Raw genomic sequence first — 27,412 nt, forward strand, 5'->3', positions numbered from 1 at the left:
CGCTCTGAAGCCAATGGAAAGCCCGCCTCGGCGATTGGCATCTTGATCAACCAATAGAAACACTCAGCGGCTTCGCAGGGGGACGGTGAGCGTCAATGGGAAGGGCCCTCCCCGGGAAGTCCCGTAGGACAAAATTTTCGTTTGGTGTTGTTGCCTAGAGTTTGCACCAGCGGAGGGTTGGCTTCAGATCTGCACAGGCTCGCTTCGAGCCCGCTCCTGCCGCTGGGCACAGTAGGGCTCTTGAGATAACGGCAGGTTGCCCTGTGCGATGTGGTGGAGACTACACTTCCCAGCATTCCAGGGGAGAGCCCGGGGGACCACAGATCCCAATACACAACAGAAAGCCCAGGGACTACAAATCCCAGCATTCCCTGCACTCAATTCCTCTGAAACTTAGATTCCAGTGTGCCGCGCAGTGCGCGCAAGTTCATAAACCTGCTTGTAGGTTTCGTGGTTTCTGAATCTCTAGACTTGAAACCAGGCGGGAAGATCCTCTTCAGCCTCAAAAGATGACAGCCCACAGAGAGGTAGCTTCTATTTGCATGGAACTCAGAAATCTCCTGCAAATCATGGTAAGGATGAAACAACAAACACAAACACTGATTAAATTATGAAAGATAATATAACAAAATGACTCCTTCAAGTCGTACTTGTTCGTTGGCCTGGGGCGCCGTTTGGGTGTTTTGCAGGGGTTTCTGGTGTGCTCCAGCGTTGGACTGAGAGAGATATCGATTGTATACTCAGAATATCAGTACAGTCAGACTTCAGAGAATTTTCTAATCCAACCCCTGTTATTTTTACATATGAAGAAACTGAGGCCAAGAGAGGCAAAGAGATTGTTGAGGGATCACAGCAAGTTGGGGCAGAGTTAGAATTCGGCTCTAAGTCTCCTGCAGTCTGGGCTTTTTGCACTACACTAGGGTGATGATGTTTTTAGCAGCATGGCTATGCGATCTTACTCTCCTTGGTGAAGTCTTCCCATCAAGATTGAAACACCCAGAGGTGTTGTTTGCCATTTCAGTAAACAATGTTGCCTGCCATTCCAGTAAACAACAACAAATTTTGGCCACCATCAAGCCATCAGCCACTGAAGCCACCCTTGAAGATGGGCCCAGAGGGTAATTCAGGATGGAGAAAAACAGGATACTTGCCCTAGATAATTAAGATGCATATCTAAGGAATAATTTCAGTGAGCACAGACACTTGCATCTTCCCATAAATAGAAAAGCACTAAAACCATTTATTTGAGATGTCTGTTTTTTGTTGATTAGCAGTAATCTTTTGATGTTCAATTACATATTTTCTTTTCAGCAAAAACTCCTTTGTATCCTGGTTCCTCTGTTACCTCTTTGGAGCAGTTCCTCAGGGCTATCTGAGAGGCTGTTTCCTGGGCTATAGTCCTCAGTAAGGTCTCCAAATAAAACATAACTCACAACTTTTAGGTTGTGCATTTTTCTTCAGTTGACATTAGGTAAGCATTTATTTGGTGGCTTTCCTGCAAGTGAAGGAGTGCAATGTTTGTTTATCCTCAGTCTAGGTAAGACTTGGTATTTTGATTTGTTCTTTGTTACTCAAGGCGACATTTAATATGATTTCAGAAACTAGGTAAAATTGTAGCGTAAGCTAAGGTTTCCTTGGAGATCTGCTATCTCTTTCCTAGGCCTTCCTTCCTCTTCCTGTACCCCTTTCACCTATCTGGGCACCCACCCAAGTTTTCCTTCCATGTAATTCAACAAACACCTTTTTCAGCTTTTGTTATTTGCCAGACTCTCTGTTGGTAGAAGGTGAAAGGCATGGTCACGGCCACAAGCAAGATAACCATCTAGTTAGGGAAATAAAGAGACTCCACTGAAATTCAAGATGAACTGTGATGAATGGCACAAAAGAAAGGACATTAGAATGCTACAGAGGCCCCCATGGAAAGATATATTTCAGCTGGAAAAACTTGATGGAGGAGGTGGCATGGGTAGGATTTTTTCTGTGTTAAAAATTTTTATCTGTAGGGCTTCCCTGGTGGCGCAGTGGTTGAGAATCCGCCTGCCGATGCAGGAGACACGGGTTCGTGCCCTGGTCCGGGAAGATCCCACATGCCCCGGAGCAACTAAGCCCGTGAGCCATGGCCGCTAGGCCTGCGCGTCCGGAGCCTGTGCTCCGCAACGGGAGAGGCCACAACAGTGAGAGGCCCGCATACCGCAAAAAAAAAAAAAAAAAAAAATTTTATCTGTAAATCTTTTTTGTTAATGAAGTGTAACACATACAGCAAGAGCACAGTTTTTGCATATGTATACACCTGTCACCAACCCCCAAATCCAGCTATTGAACATTTCCAGAGCCCTTCCCAGGGTGCCCCTTCCCAGTTAGTGCTGCATCCTTCCATCCTGATAACCACTCTTCTGACTTCTATTACCGTAGATCAATTTTGCTGTTCTTGAATTTCATTTAAATGTAATCATAAGTAAGTACAATATGAGTCTGGCCTTTTTCGTTCGTCAATATTTTTGTGAGATTCATCCATGTTGTATGTCGCAGTAGCTTTTTTAAAAAAAATTGCTAAGTAGTATTGCGTTGTATGTGTGTAGCACCATTTATCTTCTCTACTGTTCATGGGCACTTAGGTTTTCATTTACCAGTTTCTGGCTTTTATTAACGAAGCTGCAATGAACATTCTTAAATGTTTCTTTTTGTGGACTCATGCATTTATTTCTAGGAGAGGAGTTGCTGGCTTGTGTGTAGGGCATACCATCAGCAATAGTAGATATTGCCAGTTTTCCAAAATGTTTGTACCACTTTTCACCTTCACCAGCAACCTAAGAGAGTTCTAGTTGACTCTTACCTGTGGCAATAGAGGGTGGTTGGTGTCAGTTTTAAAAATATTAGCCATTTTGGCTAAATGTGGTATCTCATTATAATTTTCATTTACATTGTCTTTGGTGTTGAGCCCTTGTCATATGCTTGTTGGCTACCTGATGTCCTCTTTTGTGAAGTGCCTGTTCAAGTCTTTTGCCCACTTTCTTAATTGGGCTAATTATCTTATTGATTTGTTGTCCTTTATATAGTCGGATATGGAGTTCCTTCTCCCATACATGCTTCATAGATATCTTTTCCAAGTCTGTGGCTTGCCTCTTTAGTCTTGTACTGGTGTCTTCTGAGAAGAGAAATTCTTAATTTTAATCAAGTGCCATAGTTCAATGTTTCCTTTTTATGATTCGTGCTTTTTGCATTGTTTAAATCTTTGCCTACATGGTTGGTGGAATTTTAACAGACAAATATGAGGGAAGAGCACTGTGAAAAGGAAGAGAGAGCAAGTTTGAGCATAGGCCCTCGTGTCAGAGAGAAGATGCGAGTCCTGTTAGGCCGGGAAGGCATGGAGTTTGGGCTCTAATGAGGTGGGGCGAGACAAAGCTGGATAGGTAGGAGGGAGGCATACTGAGAAGGGCTTTAACTGCAGCCTTGGAGTCTGGACATTATTCTGGAGGACATGGAGGCACAGCTGGAATATTTATGAACTTAAACAGAACTTAGTTGTTCTCCTTCCACCACCGAATTTGCTCCTTCTCCTCTGCAGCCCCATTCTCTAACACCACCTCCAGACAGCTCCGGCCTCCCCAGCCAGAATCCTGGGTGATATCTTCCTTCTCTATCCCTGCATTCAACTGGTCACCAGGTCTGATAGATTCTAAGGTATCTAAATGTCTCCAACAGTGACCCTTCTATTTCATGACCAGCTGCAGCTACCTTTGTTCAAGATCTCACAGTCTCTTAACTGGAAAACATCAGTCACCTCAAGCGTTTCCCAGCCTCCAGTTCTCTCCACATCCAGTACATTCCTACAGCAGCTAGTGTCCAAAATGGCAATTATTCAGACCCCTCCACAGCTTAAAAACCCTCAATAGCTCCCCAGTGCCCTTAAGGTCAAACAAACAAACAAACATGGCTTTTACGTGGCTAGTATTCTTTCTGATTTGCACGCTCATTCTTCCAGGCTCACCTCAAGCCTCATTTCCTCCAGAAGCCTTCCTTAAATCACCTCTCTCCAGGACACAGCCAGGAGGGCCTTATCTGTACCCCTGGGGCTCCTTGTGGCATCATCTGTCCTAACCAGATGGACCTGTCTCTCCCAGGAACCTTGAGCTCTCCCAGGTAGGAACTTTGCTGTATTTAGGTTTTTACTGAGTATAGGGCTGTGCATGTGGTTTCCAAGAACCTTGATGACCTGACTCCAGCTCTGTAGCCCTCATTTCTTATCCTTGAACCCTGGGTTCCAGTCACTGTGGGTTTCTTCTCTGCATTAGTGTATGCTGCACAGTGCAGGCCTCTGTGACTATGGTCACTGCCCTCTTTTCTTCCGCTTTTTGCCCATAAGATGCCCACTTTCTCTTCCCCAACACATTCTCTTCTGTGCTTCCAAAGTGTTGTCATCTCTCTCTCATAGCACTTAACACATTGAAGCTTTTTGAGGGCAAGAACCTTGTCTCATCTTCATATAAACTTCTAGAACCTAATATGTGCTAAAGAAATTTTTAAAATAAATGAATGTGTTGGTGCTTGGCTCCTTTGCATCTGTCTAATTTCTGCACTCGAATGCACGAAAGGTAAATAGGGTTATTTTTTCTCATCTTCAAGACCTGAAAGTCTGTGGTGTATACTTTAAAGGAACCAGCCTAAGTGTTCAGTTATGTGGCATTCTCATCCATCTTCCAGGGGAGTTGGTAAGTACCAAATGCAATGCCACGGATGTCATTTTGGTCACATAACCATTGTTGGTTCAACCCATCTTCTGCTTATTTTAAAATATTTTCTGAATAAAGATGAAGAACATGGTCTTTGGCTTCAGATAGCCTGGTTTCAAAGCAGACTTTTTTTTTTAAAATTATTTTTGGCTGAGTTGGGTCTTGGTTGCTGTGCGTGGGCTTTCTCTAGCTGCGGCGAGCAGGGGCTGCTCTTTGTTGTGGTGCACGGGCTTCTCATTGCAGTGGCTTCTCTTGTTGTGGAGCCCCAGCTCTAGGTGTGCGGGCTTCAGTAGTTGTGGCACGTGGGCTCAGCAGTGGTGGCTGGCGGGCTCTAGAGCGCAGGTTCAGTAGTTGAGGCTCACGGGCTTAGTTGCTCTGCGGCATGTGGGATCTTCCCGGACCGGGGCTCGAACCCGTGTACCCTGAATTGGCAGGCGGATTCTTAACCACCGCGCCACCAGGGAAGCCCTCAAAGCAGACTATGATACTTACCAGCTTTGGGATTTTTTAAAAAAATAATTAATGGCTGTGTTGGGTCTTTGTTGCTGTGCGAAGGCTTTCTCTAGTTGCGGCAAGCGGGGGCTACTCTTCTTTGTGGTGTGTGTGCTTCTCATTGTGGTGCCTTTTCTTGTTGTGGAGCATGGGCTCTAGGTGCACAGGCTTCAGTAGTTGTGGCACACAGTCTCAGTAGTTGTGGCTCACGGGCTTAGTTACTCCATGATCTGTGGGACCTTTCCGGACCAGGGTTTGAACCTGTGTCCCCTGCATGGGCAGGTAGATTCTTAACCACTGCGCTACCAGGGAAGTCCCTGGCTTTTGGATTTTTAGGCTTAGTTATGTCACCTGAAAAATGGGAATAATATTACAGGCCTAGAGTCATTATGAGAATTCAGTGAGACAATGTACAGCACCTGGCACATGGAAAAACGCTCAGTAAACGGTAGTTATTAGGCTTAGTATGTCTCTGTACCCCTAGGGTAGCCACAGTCGCCGTACGGAACTTCTGAGGGTAAAGCTCGGCCAAAGAGGATGGATTAGGGCCCAGGATGGTGATGGCGATGGTTGGGGGGCCAAAAATTGCCTAGGTTATATTCCTCTCCTCAGGGCCCCCACCCTGTCCTGGGCTACAGCCCGGCTCGGGACCCACTTTCCCCGGCCGGGGCCGCACTGGAGGTCTGAGGCTGCAAACGCGGCGGGGGAACCTAGTGTGGGCGGAACTCGAGTGCAGCGGCGGGAGGCTTCCGGGGGAGCCTCAAGGGCAACGGGTCGGCGGAGGCAGAAAAGCGTCGGACGCCGGGGCGATCATGGACGCTTGACAACCTGCGGGCAGGCGCCGGGAGGCCAAGCCAGCGACCGAGAGGACGGAGAGGCGGCGAGGACAGGTAGGGGCCGGCGAGGGGGTGGGGCCCGGCGTGCTAGGTTCGTCTGGGCCGTCAGGCTTAGCGCCAGCCGTGGGAAAAGCCCTCGGCCACACCGCCCCGCCCCCGCTCCTGGGAGCGCGACCCGCGGCTCATCACCCTGCACCCGCGGCTCTGCTTGGAACACGCCACCCGCGCTGAAGTCCAGCCCAGTCCGCGACTCTCAGCATCCGCACCGCGGTTGCTCTCGCTTCCCCACCCGTAAAGGCTGCTCCTTTGCCCCTCTGCCGTCTATCAAAATAGCGCCTCCCCCTAGGACGGGAATTCATCTCCCCTGAGTTCCTAGCCGCCTCCTCAGGCTCTCCCACTCCAGAAGAAAGCGATTATCGGCGCCTCCTCATCTCTTTGCCCCTGCGGGCTTTGCTTTTTAGGCCGAGGTTTTTTTGAGGGACCGAAGTTCTGTCCGTTTTTCTACCCCTTCTCCATCTCCACGCCCTGTCATTCAGTGTCTTCAAACGTGTCCACTTTGAAGCGAGGTTTTTGTTTTTCCTCTCCTAACCATCACCTTCCCCCTACATCTCCTTCCTACCCTCTCCCCTCAGTTTCCCCTTCCCTCAGCAACCTTTATTCCCTAGCACTTCATTTTTGCTGTTTCCAACAAGACCTTCTTAGGTAACCCTGGATGAAGCGACATACTTGCTTTTGTAATACTGTGAAAGGGCTGCCACTCTTGGTGCCTGCCTCCAAAGGAAAACTTAGTTTCTCTTGCACGAAGCTAACCTTTTTTTTTTTTTTTTTTTTTGTGGTACGCGGGCCTCTCACTGCTGTGGCCTCTCCCGTTGCGGAGCACAGGCTCCGGACGCGCAGGCCCAGCGGCCATGGCTCACGGGCCCAGCCGCTCCGCGGTATGTGGGATTTTCCCGGACCGGGGCACGAACCCGCGTCCCCTGCATCGGCAGGCGGACTCTCAACCACTGCGCCACCAGGGAAGCCCGAAGCTAACCTTTTTTGATTTATTGTCTTTTTCACTCTACTATACTTCTTCATTTTGTCACACTGCCCAGTATATATCATTTTTGGAGGAGTAATCTTTTCTCATGGAGAACTCCTGTAGAATAGATACGCAGTGTGTGTGTTCACGCACCCAGCTTGTAGTAAGTAGATTATACAGTTGAGGGACCCTACTGTCCTAATGTCTTCAGGATGGCAATACTATATCTTCATTGTTTTCTCAAATCTTTTTATTGTTTTCTTGAGATTTTGTGCAAATTCTGAAGTCGTGTTTGGTAAAATGTCACATATCAGTAGGAGGCCAAATAAAGGGATTTTCCTCATGGACTTACACAGCATGTATGTGTGTATTTTCTTAGTTTGAATATGTTGCTGCTTATTTTTCAAGATGATTTCCCCCTTTTTCTATCTAATCAATGACTTATTTGATAAATGGGCCATCTTTCTTGTCTGCTTTTTGTCTTTCCTTATCTGTATCTGGCTGTAGGTGGGATTCTAATGACACACTGAAGCTGTAACTGATTGCTTTTGCTTACATCTTCTGCCTCTGTGTTTTGGCAAGATTCTCTGTTTCTTAACCAGAGTCTAAAAATGAGGTAGATATAAGACACCTACTGAGATACTCCTGTGTGTTTCTTTAGGTCCTGGTTAGGTTTAAGGGCTTAGAAGGTGCTGCCTTTGGCAAAGGGCCAGATGGAATGAAGTGGCTTTTACTAAATGTGTTTCAAACCTCAGAATAAGGACAAAATCCCTTTAACTCCCACTTAAATGCTACCCATCTCACCAAGTGAGATCTGGACTGAGGAGCTGGTTTTTTTTTTTGAATACTGTAAAATTAAAGTATTCTGATGTCTGATCCAGCATTAAATAGTCATAGACTTTGCAAAGGAGAAGGAAGAATGATTGAAATACTTTTCTTTGGACAGATCTCAAGACCAGAGAATGGCAGGTGAACAGAAACCCTCAAGTAACCTCCTGGAACAGTTTATCTTACTAGCCAAAGGTACCAGTGGCTCAGCCCTCACTGCTCTCATAAGCCAAGTTTTGGAGGCTCCTGGAGTATATGTCTTTGGAGAACTGCTGGAGCTGGCCAATGTGCAGGAGGTAAGAGCAGTTTCTAAACAATTTTTCTATTTTCTTTGTTCTCAACCTTCCTGTGATTCTCCAGGTTTCCAAGGAATTTCAGTGCTGAAGCATTGTGGACCCATGAGATATCCTTTTGAGGAATTGGTGAGGCAGGGGAAGAGAGCAAGGGTGATGTCCGGGGTTCCTTCTGGTAAATATTTTCATCTGAATTTGGGGCAAATTTAGATTGGGTTGCTAGTAATTTGAAAGATAGGGGAAAAATCCACTGAACCTGATAAATTAGAAAAGTAGAGTATAAGCATGGACTGATGTTTAACAGGGGTAATTTCAGTCATTCTTAGGGACAAAAAACCTCCAGTGCAAATAAAGACATTGAAAATTGGTCAGGTACATACATAGCAGAAAATGTTTGTTATTGAACATGAGATGGGCATGAATAAAGAATATATTGTTGGGCTTCCCTGGAGGCGCAGTGGTTAAGAATCTGCCTGCCAGTGCAGGGGACATGGGTTCGAGCCCTGGTCCAGGAAGATCCCACATGCCACAGAGCAACTAAGCCTGTGCGCCACAACTACTGAGCCTGTGCTCTAGAGCCCGCGAGCCACAACTACTGAGCCCGCATGCCACAGTTACTGAAGCCGGCATGCCTAGAGCCCGTGATCCGCAACAAGAGAAGCCACTGCAACGAGAAACCTGTGTGCTGTTATGAAGAGTAGCCCCTGCTCGCCACAACTAGAGAAAGCTGGCATGCAGCAACGAAGACCCAAAGCAGCCAAAAATAAAAATAAATAAATTTATTAATATATATATATTTATATATATAGTTCCCGTGAAAAGGGTAGTGTTGTGCTGAAGAAGGTGTGTAAAAAAGATATGACAGGACTTCCCAGGTGGCGCAGTGGTTGAGAATCTGCCTGCCAATGCAGGGGACACGGGTTTGAGGCCTGGTCTGGGAAGATCCCACATGCCGCGGAGCAGCTAGGCCCGTGAGCTGCAACTACTGAGATTGCACGTCTGGAGCCTGTGCTCCGCAACAAGAGAGGCCGCGATAGTGAGAGTCCCAAGCACTGCGATGAAGAGTGGCCCCCGCTTGCCGCAACTAGAGGAAGACCTCGCACAGAAAGGAAGACCCAACACAGCCAAAAATAAAAATAAATAAATAAAATTTAAAAAAAAAGATTCCACATCTTCCCCCAACGTTGGCAAAAAAAAAAAAAGACATGAAAAGCTGGGAAGTAGTCCTTTTTGCTTTGTTTGCTTGTTTGATGTTGTTATTAAAAACTTGGGTATCACTTTTGGTTGTTGTGCCTTAAAAATGAGAAGATCTGTTGAAGAGTAACCAGGTGGAACAGACATGTAAAGCAACCTATACTTTTTCACCCTCTACTTCCCATTTTGGATATTTTTTATATTTATTGATTGATACTTTTATATTGATTGATCGAAAAGTCTGGTGACATCTTTTTGACTTTGGAGGATGTGCTCAGGAGCTCTTGGTGGGGTGGGTCGGCTTCCTCTTCACCATCACAGCTTCTTCCTGGCTGCCCAGGGTGGTACCCGCTCTGCTGACGGCCACCGTGTGCAGGTCTGGGCAGTACTTGCTCTTGAGGATCACGTGCACGGTGCTGCCGAGTGCCGGCCAGGCGTTCTTGTTGATGGTGGTCCACACACGTGGGGTGGCTGACTTTTGCTGGCCAGTTCTTCTCTTCACGACCCTAGGACACCTTTGCCATTGGCTGCCGGCTCCGTGCCCATAGCCCTGCTGTGAATCAGCCCGTTGTAGCAGAAGGAGTATGGCTCTTCACGTTACTGGACTTGCTGCTGTACATCTGCTTATTCCTCTTGGTTAGTAAACTTGAGCAGTTCCCCGTGATCATCCATGGCAGATGTGTGGATGTGGCATCATTTCCTCTCCCTGCAACAGCTGGAAACAGGAAGACCTAGTTTTATTTTTTAATTGTAAATGTTTATTTAATGTCAGACTGGCTTGCTAGACTGTAAGCTCTGTGAGGGTAAGGTCTGTTGTGCTCACCATTGTTTCCTTAGAGCTTATTATGTAGCCTGACACACAGTAGGCTTTCAGTAAAAATTTAATTACCAGAGAGAGAAAAGGAATCCTGTGAGGGAAATTTAAGAAAACTGAGGTTTTTTTTTTTTTTTTTAATAGGCTTTATTTCTTTAGAGCAGTTTTAGATTCACAGCAAAGTTGAGAGGAAGGTACAGAGAGTTCTAATATGCCCTGTGCCCTCATACATGAATAGCCTGCCCCATTACCAATATCCGCCACCAGTGTGGAACTACACTGGCACGTCATTATCACCCAGAGACCATAGTTTACATTAGGGTTCACACTTGGTGTTTTATAGTCTATGGGTTTAGACAAATGTGTAATGACATGTCCCATTACAGTATCATACAGAGTATTTCACTGCCCTAAAAGTCCTCTGTTCTGCCTCTTCATCCCTTCCTCCCCTCTAATCCCTGGCAACCACTGATCTTTTTACCTTTTCCAGAATGTCATGTAGTTGGAATCATACATATGGATCCTTTTCAGGTTGGCTTCTTTCACTTAGTAATATTGCATTTAAATTTCCTCCCTGTCTTTTCATGGCTTGGTAGCGCATCATTTTTCAAAAGAAGAGATGACCAAAGGGTAGTGTGTTTCTTCAGGTTTGTGAAAAGCCTGAATGAATATGCCAAGTGGTTGTTTCATATGGAAGTTTGGGTAAGCGGAGATGGATGAAAATTAAAGCCAGAAAGACCTTATTGACTTAGGCCAGTGGGAGAAATTTTGGAGTGTCTGCTTTAGAGAAAATAGTGTTTTATGGCTAGTTTTGTAATCACCTGTCTGAAAAGTGGGGGCTAGATTTGATGGTCTCTTCCACTTCTGATTCAGGGCCTCAGGAGGTTCTCGGTAACCTGAGACAGTAGGCTGGGGTATTCAGATGCCAGAGTTCTCATTGGAGTGCTTAGCAAATCACCCTTATCTTCCCATAGTTTGTTTTTTTCCATATGTGAGCTGGGAATAAGCTAGCTAGCTGCCTTTCAGTGGTCAGAAATCACAGACGTAGTTTTTGGAAGCTTTTTTAAAAAGATGGTTAAAATCAAGTGGTATTATTGTTGGTGTCCACAGAATACCATTTGGTTCCTGTGTAGACTTTATTGAGTTTGGTAAATTGGAAGAGTAACAGGTACATATTTGTAAGGGAAACACCCAGTTATGGTAACTGGCAGCAGAACAGAGTAGAGCAGTTCCTGGCAGAACAGTATCTCTTTCGTTTTTCTTCTACAGATGGCTCTTTGCCATTAGCATTAGCGAGGAATAAGTAATTTTAATGAAAATTTTTATTTGGGGCTGATATCCTCGTTTTCTGTCCCAGCTGGGCTGTTCTGTCACACCTTATGCTGTGCTAATCTCCAGCATTCACAGTCCACATGTAGTCCTGAAGCTTGGAGCCAACCCTATACTTTTTTCAGTTTGGATTGATAGTGGCTTGTGCTGTACCCGCCAAGCTGGTATATTGACAAGGCTGCTCCAGTCTGTTTTTTTTTTTTTTTTTAACTTATTTATTGGATGTATTTTTGGCTGTGTTGGGTCTTCGTTGCTGTGTGCGGGCTTTCCCTAGTTGTGGCGAGCGGGGGCTACTCTTCGTTGCGGTGTGCGGGCTTCTCATTGCAGTGGCTTCTCTTGTTGTGGAGCACGGGCTCTAGGTGTGCGGGCTTCAGTAGCTGTGGCTCGTGGGCTCTAGAGCGCAGGCTCAGTAGTTGTGGCCCACGGGCTTAGTGCTCCGCCACATGTCGGATCTTCCCGGACCAGGAGTTGAACCCGTGTTCCCTGCATTGGCAGACGGATTCTTAACCACTGCGCTAGCAGGGAAGCCCCTCCAGTCTGTTTTGATGGCAAAGGGAATCCTGAGAAAACTTGAACTGCTCCCAGTGCTTACTGCTGTGTGTGTCTGTGTGTGTTGGGCGTGCTATGTGCGGTATAAAGCATGTATTCCTGAGAGAGAAAAATTAAACTTGGGGCTTTATTTATTTTTTCCCAAAGACTCAAAAAGTTGGAAGGGACCAAGAATAAAACTGTCCAGAACTGTGGCACGTGACCACCTGCCCTCTTCTTGAACACTGCAGTGATTGGTAGCTCGGTCTGTGAACTGCTTTTTTTTTTTTCCTCCTCAGCTTGCAGAAGGAGGTAATGCTGCTTATTTGCAGTTGCTGAACCTGTTTGCCTATGGAACATACCCAGATTACATAGGTGAGTTGGTTAAGATCCTCCAAAGACTTTTCTTAATTATGTTGCTCTGTCTGGATATGTTGCCTTCATGAGGGTCACTGAGGTCTGGGATATAAAACATGGGGTGGGAACTTCCTAACCTGGCTGTTTCTCATTTTACTGTGCTCTGTAGGTGACCTCCCATGAGGATTTTCGTTCCCACCTTTTATTTCCCAGTGGGTAAATGGGGACTCTGTTTATGCTCATCCATAAATAAAGCCCTTGTTTATTTTCCAGAGGAGATTCGTGAGGACCGGTGTTTGTAGAACACTTGGAGTGTTGTGAAATGTCAGAATACTTTGTAAAGTGTTTAAGTGTTGTAAATTTTATCTAAATACTGTCATCATATTGAAGAAAGTTTGGAAAACGGAAAAAAGTCACTTGTACTACCGTTAAACTACTGTTAGCATTATCGTGCTGGACTTTTCTTCCTTGTGCTTATGCTTTCTGATATGTAGGTATAATTGGATTATGTATACAATTTTATATCTTGCTTTATTCACTTATTTCGTAGACATTTATCCATGTTTTAAGTCTTTGTAGTCATTTTCAATGTTCCATAATCGAATACTCCGTAACCTACTGACCCCACTCTCTTTTGTAGATCATTTGAGTCATTGTATTGATAAATTAGAATCTTAAATATCAGGAATGAGGTGCATGAATGTCCAAACGCTAACTTACCTTCCACCCAAGCCATTTTTGTCTGGCTTCCCGAGTTTATTTTAGTGTTATGACATAGGCCTGGCAGTTTATTTTAGTGGTATGACTCAGGGTCTTCTCTACTATGTCCTCGACTTCCCCTTTTTTCTCATTTTCTTTCTCCATGGTCACTTCTACTTACTCGGTCTTGCTGCCAGAGTGGACAGTTTGCCACTTGCCAGCTTTTTCTGACCTTCACGTTGTTCCAGTGCGTGTATCCTTTGTTTCCATCCTCACTAAAGAGCCGCATTTTACGGACTCTAGAACCAGGATTCTTGCATGATATTCTGTGTCCACTTCAATAGTTGTGTGTTCTTTGGCAAATTAAATGATCTTCTGTACCTCAGTCTCCTTATCTGTAAAATGGGAGTAATAAAAAGATCCACAATCCCTTATCTGCACTTCTTGGGCTAGATGTTTCATAATTTAGAATTTGGGGGACTTTAAAAAGGTAATATGATGCATAGACTTTTTTTATGTAACACCCTCGAGAGATGTGGGCAGCACCGGTAGTCAAACACATTCACAGTTTTGCAGCAAAACAAATGAATATTCACAACAAGTGGGATAAAAAGCCTAACTCAATTTAGGTCAGGAATTGCCACCAGATGAATTTCAGCACCGTGCTCAAGGGAGAAAAAGCAGTGTGGATTCAGCTTTTTGGAATCCAGCATTATGGATAAGGAGTTGAAGACATTTGGAATCTGTCTTGTGGGGCTGTGGTGAGGACTACCTGGATGTGTGTATGTATGAATGGATCTGTGTGTACACTTACACTAAGTAAAGCTTGCCATATATGTCGCCTTGGCTGGTGCCATTGCTGTTGCTGTTACTGTTACTGCTAAGATTGTGTCTGTCCTTCAAGGATCATCTCGTAGTCCACCTTTCTTTCTTTTTGTCTCTTGTACCTCCCCCGTTCCCCGGTGTGACTGCACTCACTTGCACTCTCTCACTTTTCTCTCCCCGTCTCTCTTTTTCCCTTTCTGCCTCTCCCCGTCCTCCTCACCCTCTTGTTCTCTTCTGGTAGTTTGTACTTTTCTTCTGGTAGTTCCCTTGCATTTGTAGCTGTTGGAACATTGGATGGTGAGACTGAGGACAAGTCCAGGGCCAACCAACTCTGGGTGGTAGTTGGCGCTCCTGGAGTTGCGGAGCGTAGCAGCCGACAAGCCCCGTCTGTTCCCCTTGAGTCAGTTAAGACAGTGCGTTGCACATAACAGACGCTCAGAGAAGACATGTTGAAAATAGTACTCCAGTAAGAAAATTGTCATGTCATTTTGTGCACTCATGCCCGGCTTCTTAGGAGACTAAGCTTCTTGTGTGTAGAGATTCAGTTTTGTCTTCTTTGGAAGCACATGGTATTTCAGAAAAGATGGGAGGTGCTTATGGAACATTTGCTTAGTGAATAAGTGCAGAGTCATGACAGTGATTCAATAGTAGGTTTGATGTGGGGAGTTGGTGCGCTTATTCCATGAAGAAATCCTAATTTTATTTTGTGTCTTGATTTTTGTGGTGGGTGGGACTGAGCAGCCAACAAGGAGAGCCTGCCAGAACTGAGCACAGCTCAGCAGAACAAGCTGAAACACCTCACCATCGTGAGCTTGGCGTCAAGGATGAAGGTACGGTCCAAACCCTTTCCTGTCTTCCTCCTTACCTCGAGGCAGGTGTCTCGTTGGCATCAGTGTGGGAACTCCCAGCTACACACAGTAGAGTTGCGTCATAAATGCATGAAATTTGCCTGGCAAAGGACAAAAGAGAAAAAGCTAACAGTTAAAATAGTGTAGATAATTACTCACCATTCCATTTAGGAAAAGTATGCCCAGGAGTGACGGTGAAGCAGCAGGTCTCAGTCCTGGCATGCCGTGGTACCCACGTGCTCGGAGCATTTTGCCATGCTTAAAGGAGACTGCTGTTTCAAGATACAGATTTGCAAACAGCAAGGCACCTCAAGGCAAGTTAACTGCTTCAGCTGTTGCTCAGTGCACAGTGAACTGTTCCTGTGCTGGAGGAAAAACGTGCTATGTTGAACTTACTGAGAGATAGATTTTTTAATATGCTGCCTTCCTCTGGGGATTTTCAAGGTTAGTTATACTAATTGGAATTTTTGCTTTCTATGCTAACTTTTGACCCTAACCTTCTGAAAGGTACCACTCCACTGTATCTCTGAGTTCTTCTTTTTAGAAGAAGACGTGCAACCAACTGCTCATAGCCCTTAACAAAGAAGATCCAGGTTTGATTAATTTATAGTTGATTTTTGGCTCTCTGCCCAATCCCAGCCTAAATGTCGAAGTTTTTGTGGGGCTGTGCCTTTGAAAAAGTTTGCTTTTTGCATTTGCCCTCTGTGATTGAGCTGGAGAGATGTATATTTGTTCTTGGATTGCTGTTTCACTTGCTAAAATTATTTTATCTGGCCTAATCACAAATTTCTGATTCTCAGCTGGGCACTTCAGGTTGGAGGCCTATTTTGTTAGGAAATGAGGACCTGAATTTTTTTTTTTTGTCCTGATCATGAACTTCTCAAGTGTAGCAAAGAGTAGGAGCGACTTCTTCCCTCATTTCTGCAACCTGTCATTTTTTTTTAACATCTTTATTGGAGTATAATTGCTTTTACAATGGTGTGTTAGTTTCTGCTGTACAACGAAGTGAATCAGCTATACATATACTTATATCCCCATATCTCCTCCCTCTTGTGTCTCCCTCCCACCTTTCGTATCCCATGCCTCTAGGTGGTCACAAAGCACCAAGCTGATCTTGCTATGTGGCTGCTTCCCACTGGCTGTTTTGCATTTGGTAGTGTATATATTTCCATGCCACTTTCTCACTTCATCCCAGCTTACCCTTATCCCTCCCCGTGTCTTCAAGTCCATTCTCTACCTCTGCATCTTTATTCCTGTCCTGCCCCTAGGTTCTTCAGAACCGTTTTTGTGTGTTTTTTTTTTAGATTCCATATATATATGTGTTAGCATATGGTATTTGTTTTTCTCATTCTTACTTACTTCACTCTGTATGACAGTCTCTAAGTCCATCCACCTCACTACAATTAACTCAATTTCATTTCTTTTTTTATGGCTGAATAATATTCCATTGTATATATGTGCCACATTTTCTTTATCCATACATCTGTCGATGGACACTTAGGTTGCTTCCATGTCCTGGCTATTGTAAATAGAGCTGCAGTGAACATTGTGGTATGTGACTCTTTTTGAATTATGGATTTCTCAGGGTATATGCCCAGTAGTGGGATTGTTGGGTTAGTGTGGTAGTTCTATTTTTAGTTTTTTAAGGAACCTCCATACTGTTCTCCATAGTGGCTGTATCAATTTACATTCCCACCAACAGTGCAAGAGGGTTCCCTTTTCTCCACACCCTCTCCAGCATTTATTGTTTGTAGATTCTTTGGTGATGGCCATTCTGACCGGTGTGAGATGATTACTCATTGTAGTTTTGATTTGCATTTCTTTAATGATTAGTGATGTTGAGCATTCTTTCATGTGTTTGTTGGCAATCTGTGTATCTTCTTTGGAGAAATGTCTATTTAGGTCTTCTGCCCATTTTTGGATTGGGTTGTGTGTTTTTTTGCTATTGAGCTGCATGAGCTGCTTGTATATTTTGGAGATTAATCCTTTGTCCAAGATGTCATTCTAAGCCCCTGTACCAACCCTGGATTTCAGACCTTTAGTCATAGAAAAACCCCCAGGTGTGTTTGCCCTCTTCTCCTCATACATCTTCCTCCTGTTTCTGCAGATTTGATTGCTGTGTTAATTTTCAAACTAACAGTGATGTGTCATAGGATTTACGGAAAACTGGATATTCAGATATCCAGTTGTCTTGGAGTCATGCAGAATGTTGGTACAGTCCGTTACAGGACTACTGTTGGGGAATTGACATTGGTTGTAAGAGACCAAGAAAACATGTAAACTTCAGGATGACCTCTGAGCTTGCAGTATCCACTGGCTCTCTGTAGGTGGATGCGTTAGCCTGTAAGTTTTTAACATTGTGCTCTGCTGGGCAAGCAGCCAGTTTGTCTCTCCAGTGTCTGCGATTCTTTGGAGTTGTTTTTGATGATCTGGCGTTTTATACAAATTCTGCAAGCTTCCAAAAGGCAGCAGAGTGTCAGATACTGAGGATATCCCTTTCTCCTCTAGAAAGAGTCTTTGGGATCTCTAAGAGTATGCTTCAGAGCATGAAAGCTGGAAGCTGAGCAAAGTCCAGGAGGCGGAGGATGCAGCAGAACGCATTCCTAGATGCTGTGGGTCTTGTTTGGATGCCACAGGTCTCACAGCTCATTTATCCATCTCTTGTTGCCATAGACTGCATTTCCCGAAGCCCTGAGGCTATCTGAGTAATAACCTGAATTTTCTTCAACGTTTACCAATGGTTTTTGTAAACATCACATGTACCTTATCTATAGTGTATCCCCTACTCCGTGCTGCTGAAGGACCTGGAGATGCGGAATCTCCGGGAACTGGAAGACCTCATCATCGAGGCTGTCTACACTGATATCATCCAGGGCAAGCTGGATCAGCGAAACCAGCTGCTGGAAGTGGATTTCTGCATTGGCCGTGACATCCGAAAGAAAGATATCAATAATATTGTCAAGACCTTGCATGAATGGTGAGGCTCAAAGAAGGAGGTGCCCCCCTCTTTAGGAAGGGGATACCTAGCATGCCCTCTATGCCTCTGTTTGGGGAAATGTGGTCTCCAGGTATCAGCTGGGGCTGCCTGGGAGCTGGGGCCTTGGGACAGCAAGCTAGGGAGTGGGGCTGCATTTGTGACTACAGCTGTGTGGCAGTAGGAGCCACTTCAGGCTTCCTAGTGCCATGGTTGTAAAATAGTTCTTGTCCTGTGCAGTTGGGGGCTATTTAGTAGCAGGCTGTAAAATGCCCAGAGTTGGCAGGTGGAGCCTCTGAAGCCTTGCTGCGTGACACTGATCCTGTGCTTTGCAAACTCACCCTCACAGTTTGCCCAAGCTTGGGGATTAGTGTTGGTAAGATTCTTTGGATAAGAGAACCAAGTTCGGCATCAGTAACATTGGGCTAGTGTTTGTAAAACATAGTGAAGGATATTAAAGACAAGGAATGGGTTATTCTAAGTTGGAGCACAGACTCATATACAGAATATTTGATATATATATATTTTGGTATATAAAAGGAAGTGGAACGTTTGCATGTACTCGATTTTAATGGAATTTGATGTTCGCAAGAGCTGTTGCACGTTCTACACGGATCTGTTATGGTGTTATTCAAGACTGAGTTGTGAAGGAGGGCCAGGGTGAGAGTATAACTGGAGGTGAGGAGGGTGTGTTCCCAGGCAGGCACATGGCACGTTGGAGGTCATGAAGCGGAGTAGGCAGACATTGTGCAGAGGGGTGGGGTTCATTTTGTCTTTAAACAGACTTACTCTGGCTTAGCCTCTAGAGATGTGTGTCCAGGTATGTACAGACTGACGCTCTGGCTTAGCCTCTAGAGGTGTGTATCCAGGGATGTACAGCCCAGCTTTGACCCTCTGGGGGTCCACAGCCCCCTAAGTTTCCCTCACTTCAGCTGCTACTGGATCCCCAGGCATGTACTTGCCCACCCTTTACCCCAGGTTCTGTCCCAAGTGTGACTCCAGACACCTTCCCTTTACAACATCTGACACAAGCAAGAACTTTCGAAAGATCTTAAAACAGTGAAGTCAGACTAAATGGGAAATAAACTTAGAAAACACCCCTAACATGAAAGTGGTCTGGCATACGAAATCTAGGTTTCCAGTCCCACTAAAGCTGGCCGTCTTTTTCCGTTTTTGAGATGACTGACACTGTTTTTCACCTCCATAGTCTGGCTTCAACGTGTTTGCACCCAGAGGGGCTATTCTAGCCCCCATTCCAGGATATTTACTAGTACAAATTCTTACAACTTGTTTTTATGCATTGGAGTTAGATTTGAAACAAAATTGGTATGTAGAGTGGCACCACGAATACACAGAATGTTCCCGACTGTTGACTCTAAAGTGGAGGGTATGTGGCTATTTATTGTACTCTATACCTTCAACGTTTTTTTTTAATGTATTAAAATTTTCAAAATAAAAAGTGGGGAAAATGATATAATGGGGAGGGGGTGGCAGTTGGGAAGTAACACACTTCTGAGAAAAAGGGCAATCTTCAAAATAGGATGCTTTTAGAAAATAATTTTTTCTGTTGAGAAAACTGATTAATCAGTGCCACCTGTGAAGTCTCTCCTAATTCCTTTAATTGCACATTCTCTGAAGCTTTCCTATGGGACCCAAAGGTTGGAAATTAAAGCTGTATTCTAAGAAACCACCCCACATCCTCCGTGTTTGTTTCCATTTGCCCTATGTTATGTATTCAGAAACACCTGTGTTTTGGAAGGAGTGCAGGGGCAAGAGCCCTGGCAGACTGAGTGTTACAGGAAGTCTCTAAGGAATCGGGGAGGGAGGTTCGGGATGCTGGAGGACAACTGCCAGGCTTTTCTGTGGCTCAGAGCTGGTTCTCTCTTGTACAGGTGCGATGGCTGCGAGGCGGTCCTGCTGGGCATCGAGCAGCAAGTTCTGAGAGCCAACCAGTACAAGGAGAGCCACAGCCGGACTCAGCAGCAGGTAGAGGCCGAGGTGAGGGAGAGAACACCTGTCCCCACTCCGGGGTATCCCTGCTTGTCCCTTGACGTGTGATCTTGGCGTAGATGAAGCAGCACTCACTCACTAGCGGGCACTGGGTGAGGTGCTCACCAGAACGTGAGCGGGCTCGGAGAGCGGAATGTTGTCATTGCTCAGTTGACACGCACTTTGCAGTTGTAGAGCAAAAGAGACGAGTTTGGGGATGGGTCTTAAAGATGGATGGAGGGATGGTGGTTACCAGGCGGGACCGAGGCGGGGGTGCGGCTGGGCTGGGGCACATGGGGCTTCAAGGCCGCGTGGCTGCTCTGCCTCTTAAGTTGTGTGGTGGGTGCACAGTGTTCATTGCATTCTTCTCTCATCTGTATGTGTATGTTGTAACCTTTTAAAATGCATGATATGTTTCATCTTGAAAAAGGAAAAAAGGGAAAAAATTCGGTGGATGAAATGCAAGTGAAGGTAAAAGTGTGTGATTGTGGTGTTAGACGCCTGGTTGTTCAGGACACTTTTAGCCTCTGGGAGAGACGCAGGCTCCAGCCCTTGAGTTAATGGGCGTTTGTCTGGCCTATAGCCTGGACACTTGTGGAGCCATCTCCCAATTTGTTTGGAGCCCTGGAGATAAGAATTTTAGCACTGAAAGTCCTTTTCTAGCGTGATGGAGCTTGAAGCATTAATGGTATTTAATGAATTTTAGAAGTCAGGTATCCTAGAGTGTAGCAGAATGGGACCCAGAGTTACAGCTAAGGAACATAAGAAATAAGTAGTTGTGCCTTTCTAAGGGGGGTTTGTAAAATTTGAAGATTTCCCCTACTCTATTGTATGTACTCCTTGAAAATAAAACCTGGTGTTTGTAAGCCCAGCTCCTTGTCCCGTGCCTAATGAGCACATAATAGGTGCTCAAATGAGTGTTTATATTTCAGGCACACCCTATAAGTGTCAGTGGACTGCTGAACTCTGCTTTCATGAATTAGAGTGCATCTATTTCAGATACACACATCCCTGTATATATATGCATACCTACTCTGTGAATGTTCCATCCAATGTAAACTTTTAACTCTACTTCTAGCCAAACAAGTGTGAACTATATTTAATTTAGCATTAGTCAAAGACAGATGCAATTAGGAAAGTGAGCCTGCAGCTTCTCTAATAAGCTCTGTGATCCCCCTCTTGAATAGTTTGGTCTTTTCTCTGACCTGGGATGGATGTCTGAGCAAAGTAGGACAATATTCACTGATTCTTCCCTGTACATCAAACCCTGGAAACAGTAGATTTGGAGGCGAAACGCCCACCTGGCCTGGGATAGCCTGAAACACTCAGGAGGAGGAACCTGATCACTACTGGCTGCCCCATTGTGCTTGGACTGTTGCTAATTGTGTGGCAGGTGGTGGGCTTGACTGTGGTCGTTTGCAAAACTGAATGATACTAGTTTTAGAATTTTGAATGGCTCAAGTTTATTTCCAGAAAAAATGGCATCTGATGAAAGAAGGCACTGCCTAATGTTGAAGCACGACCAATACGTAGACAACAGTGTGGGCTCCTTAAATTATGATTATTAAATGAGAGCCAGCACACACGGATTTGCTCTCAGCGGCGCTCTGCTGGAAAAGCACTGCTGGAAAACACGGCTGCTCCTGCTGGCAGAGCCTGGCGCTGCCACCAGGTGGCAGTAAGAATTCGATTAAGTTTGAGAGAAAGAAATGTGAGGACACCGCCGAGGTCACCTCCACTACCAATTAAAACAGTCTACTAATTTAATAATCGTCTAGGAAATCTAGAACAGACAGGTATGAGAAGAGTGGGGGCATGGTCAAAGCCCAGAGCCTTGACAGTTTTTCCATAGACAAATGTATGATCTGGCTACTCTGTGTAGGGTGCCCACCATCCCCCAGCTGGAGGCACATGGAAGGTGCTCACGAAGTATTGGTTGACTTGAAAATAAAACAGATCTACCACCAACACTGCTGTAATTCTGTCCTATTCTGCTTGTATTTATGCTTCCGTTACTCTTGATTGAGCTTTTTTAGTCATTTTCTCAACTGAGTTGATCTTTTCTTTATTTGTCCTTAAGTTAGATTGCTTGTTCCCAGAGGGGAAAACTTGACGTTGTTCTCCCCAAATCTTATGACAGCAGCTATCTTCTGTTGAGTATCAGCTTTAAGAGTCTTTCCTCGTAACGAAGTCGGCCCCATCACAAACTGCCGAAGAATATTCTCTCCTTCTAGTTTTTCACAGAAATGGCACATAATTAGTTACAATTCCAGCGTACCTGGAGGAGATAGAACAACATTATGAGCTGTTTCGTTACCTCTGAGCAAATACTCTGGAGGGGAGGTAATGGTCACCTCCACAAAACACCTCCTCATTTACAGTTGATTTTGGAGTGTATTTTTCTTTATATTTCAGTGTGCTTATAGGTCTGATGTTCTCTGGAATGTCAATCTGTAGTTCTTGCTGCAGTCACAAAATAGGCTGTGTTCCAGTCAGGTAGGTAATAGAGCATAATTGGACAAAGTAAGCTCTGTTTTTCTTTATGTAGAAAGTGCCCCAGGAGTTAAGGTAGTGACAGGTCTTGAGCCTGTCGGCCTTGTGCACCAAGAGTGTGCTTCTTGGTGCTTCCTGGAGGGTGCTTCTCTCCATCTCCCCGTTCTTCTTTTCTATGTGGCCCTTTCCCCACTGTGCACTCTACTTCTCTTGTCTCCCTTTGCTCTGCCCCATGGCTCAAAGAGGTTTTGCTACCCTAAGACTCTCTTCTTTCTCCTCTTGCCTGAATATTTAAAGTCTCTAGTAGAGCTAGGCTGTGATTTTGTTAGCAGGCGCAGTCCCACCTGAAAATTCCTGAGGCCCATGATTTGAGGGGCTTGACAAACTGTAGGTCATCTGGGGTAATGGGATGGGGATGGCCTGCAAGCCAGACTACTCAAGGAAGAAAATCAGAAGGATCAGGGCCATTTAGGCCAAAGAAGACAAGTCTGCGGGATTTAGTCATCGTTTAAAGGGCGGCTCTGTGAAAGAGGAGTTAGACTTCTCAGGATCGTTTCTTGAAGCTGAGACGGGCTTAACTGGTGGACCTACATGAGTGGCCACTCTTGGGCCCTGGAAGGAGCTATCTGCAGGTAGACCTGCACAGCTATTACAAAAAGCTAGTTGACTCTTGACTCCCCTTCAACTGTGAGAGTCTGTTACTGGCTCAGCAGTCTACTTTGTGAGCTCCCTGTGTTTAAAATGCGAACAGTCAAACTGACGGAGCACGACATATCCGTAATAGGACCCACTGTGAGCCACGCCATTCCCCCCATCCAGGCTGAGGCCTCGTTTAAGATAAAGGGCCTCATTTCTTAGGCTAAGAGACACTTGCCCAAGAAGACCTCTTTTTCCCTATGGCATGTTTACCTGACTGTGGAGGACTCAGCTTTGTCAGTACGTAGTCTTACTGGAAGCTAGATGAGAACCGCTGAAACACAGAGGAGACACAGCACACAGGAGGCCACCATCTGAGAGTGAGAGGACGCTGCCAGGCAGTGTAGGTCGAGGGGAGGCTAGTGGTCAGGACGGGTCTGTGGAAGAGGAAGGGTCAGAGGTGGCTAGCGGAGGAGGAGGCTTGCCCAGGCTGGAATAACAGGGTGCAGGAAAGGCAACAAGGCAGAAGAAATGACTGCTTCTGGGTGTGAGGCCGGGGACTAGCGTGGCTAGTCAAGACCCTGTACAGGGTCTTGAGTGGCGTGTCAGGGGTACAGAACAAACCAGGCTTCTCCTTGGGGTAAGTCTCATTTCTTTTTCTGGCTTGCCAGGGTCACTGAGCACCTGAAATAATAGCTTACTGGGAGATAGCTTCTATAAGAAAAAGCTGCTTGAGGAGTTAAATAGGCATTTGAATGAATGCTTAGAAAACATATCAAACTGGACAAACCTTGGAGTGTTATTTTATAAAGCGGTGATAACGGAGAAATCACATTTCTTAATCTCTCCCCCAAGGCCATCAAAATACGCTGAAGTAAAACAAAACCAAATATCTCTTTTATTTATTTATTTTAAAATTTTATTTGTTTATTTTTGGCTGCATTGGGTCTTCGTTGCTGCACGCGGGCTTCCTCTAGTTGAGGCGAGCGAGGGCTACTCTTCATTGCGGTGCGTGGGCTTCTCATTGCGGTGGCTTCTTGTTGCAGAGCATGGGCTGTAGGCACGCGGGCTTCAGCAGTTGTGGCGTGCGGGCTCAGTAGTTGTGGCTCGTGGGCTGTAGAGTGGAGGCTCAGTAGTTGTGGCTCGCAGGCTCTAGAGTGGAGGCTCAGTAGTTGTGGCTCACGGGCTTAGTTGCTCCGCAGCATATGGGATCTTCCCAGACCAGGGCTCAAACCTGTGTCCCCTGCCCTGGCAGGCAGATTCTTAACCACTGCACCACCAGGGAAGTCCCCGCCTTTACTTTCTTTTTTTTTTTTTTTTTTTCGCTTTTACTTTCTTACCGACAAACGTACACCTCACTCTGCACCAATACGCCTCAGCTAGCTGAAGGGCAAAGGCATGAACAAGCCATTAGAATTGGTGTTGGGGAATGTGTATAAACACGGGCACAGGAGTACACAATCGGTAGAAGGACAAGTTGGTACAATCATTTTTCAGAAGGCAGTATAGCAATAGTTACTAAAGTAAAATGTGCAAACTCTTTGATGCGGAAAGCTCAATTCTAGGAATATGTCCTCCACAGGTGTTCATAAAAGTATGCAAAGGTAAACATGGAGGGCTGTTCACAGGAGCACCATACATAAGTGAAAAACAAACTGGGAATAATTAAAAAATGGTAGAACATTCATCCTAGAACAGTACACAGATATTGCGTAAGATATGTTTAAGAGTTGCTTAAGGGCTTCCCTGGTGGCGCAGTGGTTGAGAGTCCGCCTGCCGATGCAGGGGACGCGGGTTCGTGCCCCGGTCCGGGAAGATCCCACGTGCCGCGGGGCAGCTGGGCCCGTGAGCCGTGGCAGCTGAGCCTGCGCGTCTGGAGCCTGTGCTCCGCAACGGGAGAGGCCACAACAGTGAGAGGCCCGCGTACCACAAAAAACAAAACAAAACAAAACAAAACAAAAAAAGAGTTGCTTAAATATTTTGGAGTCTCTCTGTTAATTGAAGAAAGGAATGCTGAAAACAGTACTGTGGTCGCATTTTTCTTTTACTACATTTTTTGTCATTTGTCACTTAGTTGGCTGAAGTGTATCCTCTAGTTGCTTATTCAAGAAGGGCTCGCGGGAATTTGGGGCTTGTATTCCCAAAGCTCTGGTGAAAATATCTGTGGTTTCATATGTGAACAGTAGTGAGCTGGGTATAGCATCTTGCGTCACCCTTTCTTTTTCTATGGCCATTTCAACCAGTGCTTTCTTTCACTTGCTGTGTTGTACCTTTTTGCCAAATGGTCCGCTACCACTTGGCTTATTCCCCATTTTCAACCAAGAAAGCATTAGTTCCACTTTTTGCTTGACTCATTTCCATGTATCTTCCATGAGCAGCCCCTGCTTGTTTCTCCTCATCTGAGTTTCTGAAGATAATCGCAGATTTTCTTGCAGAGGATTCTGGCTTCTTCCCTGAGCGGCGCCCCTTATAGCGAGAACAAGTTGCAGTGAGTTTCTGGCGCTTACAAGCTGACCACACCAATTCTGTGTCTCCCTCCAGGTTACCAACATCAAGAAGACACTCAAAGCTACCGCGTCCTCCTCAGCTCAGGAGATGGAGCAACAGTTGGCTGAACGAGAGTGTCCCCCCCATGCTGAGCAGAGGCCACCCACTAAGAAGATGTCCAAAGTGAAAGGTCTGGTCTCCAGCCGCCACTAGGGCCGGCTGGGGCAGCTGGCACTCACCAGGCCTGGGTCAGGTGGGGAGGGGACACCAAGGGCCATTTCCTCCCCTCTCTACCTTCCATGAGTTCCAGACCTGCCCGTCCCCTCACCAGCGCCGCCCGCACATTGGTACTGTTCCAGAAGAGCCGTTAACTCCCTTCCCTCTCCCACTCCCTCCTCCCCAGTCGCTCCCTTCAGACTCAGGGGCTCCACGGATGCCATCCCAACAGGGCCAGACACTGCCCAGCTTCCCTCCAGGAGGTTCTTGTCTCTGTCTAAGGGCTTGTATCCCTCCCAGTTTTTCTTTTGCTTCATGTCATTTTGTCAGGCTGGTCATAAGCTGGAAGCAGCTTTAACTGGCCCGCAGGGATGACCGCGAAGGAGGCCCCTCTCTGCGTGACGGGAGGCACCCCTCCTCCAGCCCCGTGTGCCACAGCACCCACAGTGGTGCAGGCGCTCTGGCCAGGTATCAGAATGCTTTGTTTTCCCCCTCCTGCCTTATCCCTTGTTGGCAGCTCAGATCAGGCCACGGAGGGATGTGCTGCTGGGCTGTGTTTACTAAACCTGCGGGTTTTCAGCCTCTTACGCCCAGCTCCAATCTCTCATTAGCTGGGAGCACCGGGCTGATTAACCTCTGGAATCTGAGCACCCGTAGGGGTCGCTGCGGGTCTGCCGGGTGGCAGAAGTTTCTTCCGGCTTGGTGTTCTCCGCTGGCCCCGCTCCGTGCTGCCTCTGGCTACTCAGACTGGTTTTTGGTGCGAAGGCCGCGGCTGCCCACTGGGGCTGTCTGCCAACGCTTGTTCTCCCGAGGTCTTTAATTCCTCCCGACTGCATCCGTGGTGGGGATGGTGGTGTTGAGGCCCCTCTATCTGGTGAAGGATCTGTTGCTGCTTCTGTTTCTTTCTTCCCACCCTCCCTGGCTGGTGACCCAGAGCCCTCTGATGATGGCATTCTCCTGGCAAGAGAAAAGGACTTGACTAGCCTTTCTGAACTTGAACAGTTTCAGGTTATATTTTAATTTTTTTTTTTTTTTTGTACAGGTTCTGATTCTAATACATTTCAACATGCTTTTTTTCCCCCTCGTGTCAATATTTGTTGTAGACTAATCGCCGGGGAGTTTCACCTGGTTGGAGGGTGGGGTGTGTGTATGTGTGCGTGTGGTGGTGTGTTTTTTTTTTTTTTAAGGGAGGTGGAGGTCCTGGACTGATATTAAAGAGAGAAAAAGCACATTTTAGAAAAACAAAGTAGGTGTAATGTATGTGACTGTGGCATGTGAGGTTGCATAGCTGGTAGATCATGAGGGGCTAGAATTAGGGTGGTTCAGGGAAAATGTGATACTGTTTCAGTGCCATGGTTAAAAAATGGATTTCTCCTTTTTCCAAAATGTCCCAACAGCTGCCTACCATTGATCAAATGTTAACAAAATATTCTTGTTTCCCTTTTTATGATTCATGTCCCCATATAACATTATGCCCAGCTGGAGGGTTTAATTCCCAAAGTATGTTTCATGAAACCCTTTGATAGATGCTCTGTGGAAAAGGGGTTCTGTTGTTAAATAAATTCGGCACATCCTGCATCCCATATCCTCACTGGAAATTCATTGCTAAGGTCTCAAAGAAGGCCTGGGGGAGGAAGCCTGTTCTCAGCACTGATGTCACCACCAAACCCTTTTTTGGTAATATTTAGTGGAACACATGTTGGGGAAATTTTTTGAAACATATTTCTCAAAAACACCTCCCAGGGCTTCCCTGGTGGCGCAGTGGTTGAGAATCCGCCTGCCGATGCAGGGTACACGGGTTCGTGCCCTGGTCCGGGAAGATC

The 27,412-nt window shown here is 45.8% G+C and overlaps 1 protein-coding gene and 1 pseudogene across 2 annotated transcripts; one reads left to right on the top strand and one right to left on the bottom strand.

Annotated features, from left to right (window-relative positions):
• The first annotated feature begins 487 nt into the window (after positions 1–487).
• Positions 488–27,167, top strand: COPS7B (COP9 signalosome subunit 7B). 2 transcript variants are annotated; one of them, XM_059053640.2, is made up of 8 exons: positions 488–572; positions 3,983–4,140; positions 8,026–8,203; positions 12,365–12,440; positions 14,688–14,776; positions 17,569–17,771; positions 19,661–19,766; positions 25,428–27,167. In XM_059053640.2, the coding sequence occupies exons 1-8, from the start codon at positions 510–512 to the stop codon at positions 25,584–25,586; spliced, it is 1,032 nt and encodes a 343-aa protein (XP_058909623.1). In that variant the 5' UTR covers positions 488–509; the 3' UTR covers positions 25,587–27,167. The 2 variants fall into 2 exon arrangements, with proteins under 2 accessions (XP_058909623.1, XP_058909624.1); XM_059053641.2 differs by lacking the exons at positions 488–572; positions 3,983–4,140 and adding an exon at positions 5,972–6,112.
• On the bottom strand, positions 9,669–11,982 carry LOC131751529 (large ribosomal subunit protein eL28 pseudogene; annotated as a pseudogene).
• Positions 27,168–27,412: the final 245 nt, after the last annotated feature.

Source organism: Kogia breviceps, chromosome 2 (assembly GCF_026419965.1).
Source record: "Kogia breviceps isolate mKogBre1 chromosome 2, mKogBre1 haplotype 1, whole genome shotgun sequence".
NCBI lineage: Eukaryota > Metazoa > Chordata > Mammalia > Artiodactyla > Physeteridae > Kogia > Kogia breviceps.

Bases quoted from the DNA above. Each gene is read 5' to 3' on its own strand.
- COPS7B (XM_059053640.2), top strand. From the start codon at position 510: ATGACAGCCCACAGAGAGGTAGCTTCTATTTGCATGGAACTCAGAAAT. The intron at 4,141-8,025 runs GTAGGAACTTTG...TTCTTTGGACAG, and splicing joins GGAACCTTGAGCTCTCCCAG to ATCTCAAGACCAGAGAATGG. The intron at 14,777-17,568 runs GTACGGTCCAAA...CCTTATCTATAG, and splicing joins GCTTGGCGTCAAGGATGAAG to TGTATCCCCTACTCCGTGCT.